We start from the raw sequence: 4,487 nt of genomic DNA on the forward strand, positions 1-4,487 counted from the left end.
GAGGAGGGGCCCGCGGCCGCGACACCGCCTGTGCCCGCCCCCTCTCCAAAGCCGCTACTTAAGAGGCTCCAGCGCCGGCCCCGCCTCAGTGCGTTACTTACCTCGACTCTTAGCTTGTCGGGGACGGTAACCGGGACCCGGTGTCTGCTCCTGCCGCCTTCGCCTCCTAATCCCTAGCCACTATGGTGAGTGAGCCGCGCGGCTCCCGGCTGCTTTCAGGGAAGCAGGGAAAAGCGAGCCGGCGGGGCGCGGGGACCCTGCATACAGCCGGGGAGGTCTGGTTCCAGAGCCGTCCGTTTAGAGGGCGGAAAACAAGGCGAGAGGCCAGGGCGGGAGTGGTGAGACCTCGGTGTGTGTAAATAGCTGGGGCCCGGAAAGGTCGAGGGGCGCCAGGATTTCTTATCGGACTCTGGAAGGGATGAGGGGGCTCCGGCTGCCTTCTGCCGTATCCGGAGCTCTCTTTCAGCGCGTAACTCTGTACTGGGAGCGGTCTCTCGAGTCCCCGCAGTCCTTTCCAGCGCATGCCCTTCCCCCGCTTTGGGTGGACGCGCGCGCGCGCGGACTCTAACATCTTCCAGCCTTCACTTCCTCTTGAGCGCGAAAAGCGGGGGTGGGAAGCAGCTGGAGACAAAAGCGCGCACGCGCGGCCGTTACCTTCACGCCGTTCCTGGGCGGGAAACCGCCACTGCAGTCTGCGCATGCGCTGTGGGTCGCGGCGAGACTAGGGCTACAGGGCGTGTCTCCTGTTAACCTGAGTTTTCTTTTTTTAATGAAAGCAATAAGGAATGTGGGGAAGGGCCCTGTCAATGTACCGCTATACACCAGTGAATTAGGACAGTTCGACCACAACAGTCTGTAGAGGCCACCTGTCTCTCTGCTGCGTTAGGAATTCAGGGGAGCAGGTGGTGGCAGTGAGGGATTTTGAGGGAACGGAAATCGGATCTTGACCCAGATCTGGGCCGCCGATAATCCCCAACTTCGCTCAGACTGCTGTGGAGGTGTTAGGCCCAGCCCGATGCCGGCGAGCAAGGGAGGATGGGTGGCCTGGGCAGCGCCTTTGCAGACGTGGCCATTTTGTGCCTCTGCAGCGCCGCCGGGGGGCGCGAGAGCGCGCGCCCTGAATTGCGCATTCATCCTGTGCCGCAGAGCCCCGCCCCTTGTCCCTGCGGACAGACATTTCTTCTGCGCTGGTCTGGCCACGTGCTTCCTGTGCTAGGAGCTGCCCGGAAATGTGGCCACCTAGTCTAAAGTGGTATTCTGGGGCCTGAGCGCTGGGTGGATGCCTACCTTCCTGGCTTGGTCCTCCAAAGGAGGAAGCTGTGACTGAGCTGTATTGGTCTGGAAGGAGGCCTTCCCAGTTTAGGATGGGAAGGTAACAGTCATTAAAAGCAATGTAGACGATAAGCTGTTCTCAGAAGAGTAGTACGTCTTATGTCGCTTTAAAAAAGGAAATTTGTTTTAAGATTACGTGAGTAGCCTAGGTAACACAGCCAGACCTCATCTCCACAAAAAAAGATGAAAAAATTAGCCAGGCGTAGTGGCCTGTTCCTGTGGTCCCAGCTGCTCCAGAGGCTGGGGTCGGGAGATGACTCAAGCCCAGGAGGTTTAGGCTGCCTTGAGCCTAGAGGGCATCACTGCACTCAAGCCTGGGTGACAGACCTTATCTCTAAAAAAATAAAGATTGCATGAGTATTTTGTTCCACCTGACAGCCACCAATAGATTAAATTGTGATATCTTTTTCCTTCCCACAGCGTGAGTGCATCTCCATCCACGTTGGCCAGGCTGGTGTCCAGATTGGCAATGCCTGCTGGGAGCTCTACTGCCTGGAACACGGCATCCAGCCCGATGGCCAGATGCCAAGTGACAAGACCATTGGGGGAGGAGATGATTCCTTCAACACCTTCTTCAGTGAGACTGGCGCTGGCAAGCATGTGCCCCGGGCAGTGTTTGTAGACTTGGAACCCACGGTCATTGGTGAGTTGACCTCAGTAACCCAAGTGAGATCCCAGGATGCTGGGACAGGAGGTCTGTCCTGGGGGCTCCGCTGGTCACTCACCCACTCCCTCCATCCTTCTCTCCCTCCTTCTCCAGATGAAGTTCGCACTGGCACCTACCGCCAGCTCTTCCACCCTGAGCAGCTCATCACAGGCAAGGAAGATGCTGCCAATAACTATGCCCGAGGGCACTACACCATTGGCAAGGAGATCATTGACCTTGTGTTGGACCGAATTCGCAAGCTGGTAAGCACAATATATAAATATGCATTTAATGCGGCGAGATGGTACCAGTGCAAGTTGGGTGGAGTGACTGACAACATTCATTCTTTAGCACCTACCAAAATGTGGAATAGACTGCTTACTATGTTCATTGGACTTCTAAATCAGATAGTCCCCTAGGTTATGGACAGTTTGTGGATATGTTTGTTTTCCCATTTCCTTATGCTTATGTCAATGAGATGGTTCATAATCTAAGAATTTTAAATAGAAATTCTAAGAGAATGTGTCTTGGCATTAAAATATTATTTTTTTTATTTCTCTACAGGCCGACCAGTGCACCGGTCTTCAGGGCTTCTTGGTTTTCCACAGCTTTGGTGGGGGAACTGGTTCTGGGTTCACCTCCCTGCTCATGGAACGTCTCTCAGTTGATTATGGCAAGAAGTCCAAGCTGGAGTTCTCCATTTACCCAGCGCCCCAGGTTTCCACAGCTGTAGTTGAGCCCTACAACTCCATCCTCACCACCCACACCACCCTGGAGCACTCTGATTGTGCCTTCATGGTAGACAATGAGGCCATCTATGACATCTGTCGTAGAAACCTCGATATTGAGCGCCCAACCTACACTAACCTGAACAGCCTAATAAGCCAAATTGTGTCCTCCATCACTGCTTCCCTGAGATTTGATGGAGCCCTGAATGTTGACCTGACAGAATTCCAGACCAACCTGGTGCCCTACCCCCGCATCCACTTCCCTCTGGCCACATACGCCCCTGTCATCTCTGCTGAGAAAGCCTACCATGAACAGCTTTCTGTAGCAGAGATCACCAATGCTTGCTTTGAGCCAGCCAACCAGATGGTGAAATGTGACCCTCGCCATGGTAAATACATGGCTTGCTGCCTGTTGTACCGTGGTGATGTGGTTCCCAAAGATGTCAATGCTGCCATTGCCACCATCAAGACCAAGCGCAGCATCCAGTTTGTGGATTGGTGCCCCACTGGCTTCAAGGTTGGCATCAACTACCAGCCTCCCACTGTGGTGCCTGGTGGAGACCTGGCCAAGGTACAGAGAGCTGTGTGCATGCTGAGCAACACCACAGCCATTGCTGAGGCCTGGGCTCGCCTGGACCACAAGTTTGACTTGATGTATGCCAAGCGTGCCTTTGTTCACTGGTATGTGGGTGAGGGGATGGAGGAAGGTGAGTTTTCAGAGGCCCGTGAAGACATGGCTGCCCTTGAGAAGGATTATGAGGAGGTTGGTGTGGATTCTGTTGAAGGAGAGGGTGAGGAAGAAGGAGAGGAATACTAATTATCCATTCCTTTTGTCCCTGCAGCATGTCATGCTCCCAGGATTTCAGCTTCAGCTTAGCTGACAGACATTAAAGCTTTCTGGTTAGATTGTTTTCACTTGGTGATCATGTCTTTTCCATGTGTACCTATAATATTTTTCCATCGTGTCTCAAAGTAAAGTCATTAACATCGAAAGCTTTGTTTCCTGTGTGTTTTCTAAAAGTGCCTTGGTTTTTGGAGTCATCTATATTTGGAGTATAGAGTCTGCAATTTGCTGGTGATGTCAGGGATCCTACTTCCTGTGCAGGCACCTGTAGGGAAAAGGAAGCTCAAGGGACTAGAAAGGCAGAAGCCCTAGATTCTCAGACTAGTTTACCACCTCATCCCTTGGTGTAGGGGGCGGGGAAACTGATGAAAGTCATTCTGCTAATCTAGAGCTCATTTAGCTCTTCAGAGTATGACTGGGTAGTTACTAATGAGTTATGTATGGGAAGTATACGTTTTGAATATCCGCTAAGTTGCTGCTGTTTAAAGTGGCCTGCTAACCTTGTTAGTGTAAGAAATTTCAAAGTGATCTTTGGCTGGTCATGGTGGCTCATGCCTCTAATCCCAGCACGAGAATGAGGCAGGTAGATTACTTGAGCCCAGGCATTCAAGACCAGCCTGGGCAACATGATGAAACCCCGTCTACAAGAAAATACAAAAATTTGGGCGTGGTGGTGTGTGCCTATAATCCCAGCTACTTGTGAGGCTGACGAGGTTGAGGCTGTGGTGAGCTGTGATTGTACCACTGCACTCCAGCCTTGGTGACAGACCCTGTCTTAAGGAAAAGCAGTGACCTGGGAAAACATCTGACTGTAGGAATGTTTGAGGGTGGTGAAGTAAAGACAGTTTCCAGGCCGGGCGCGGTGGCTCAAGCCTGTAATCCCAGCACTTTGGGAGGCCGAGACGGGTGGATCACGAGGTCAGGAGATCGAGACCAT

General features: G+C 52.6%; 1 protein-coding gene across 11 annotated transcripts in view; it reads left to right on the forward strand.

Annotated features, from left to right (window-relative positions):
* The window catches only part of LOC105544901 (tubulin alpha-1B chain), a 36,606-nt gene extending 32,911 nt beyond the window's left edge, over window positions 1-3,695 (forward strand). The window contains exons 1-5 of one of the 11 annotated variants that reach the window (XM_011987593.1): window positions 1-185; window positions 1,753-1,975; window positions 2,093-2,241; window positions 2,543-2,591; window positions 2,706-3,695. In XM_011987593.1, the coding sequence (XP_011842983.1) occupies window positions 183-185; window positions 1,753-1,975; window positions 2,093-2,241; window positions 2,543-2,591; window positions 2,706-3,523 (1,242 nt within the window). In that variant the 5' untranslated portion in view covers window positions 1-182 and the 3' untranslated portion in view covers window positions 3,524-3,695. Of the gene's footprint in view, window positions 194-1,146; window positions 1,373-1,752; window positions 1,976-2,092; window positions 2,242-2,542 lie in introns of all 11 variants that reach the window. The other 10 variants (XM_011987588.1, XM_011987587.1, XM_011987586.1 and 7 more) reach the window with 10 other exon arrangements.
* The last annotated feature ends 792 nt before the right edge of the window (window positions 3,696-4,487 follow it).

This window comes from Mandrillus leucophaeus, unplaced genomic scaffold, assembly GCF_000951045.1.
Source record: "Mandrillus leucophaeus isolate KB7577 unplaced genomic scaffold, Mleu.le_1.0 Scaffold313, whole genome shotgun sequence".
NCBI lineage: Eukaryota > Metazoa > Chordata > Mammalia > Primates > Cercopithecidae > Mandrillus > Mandrillus leucophaeus.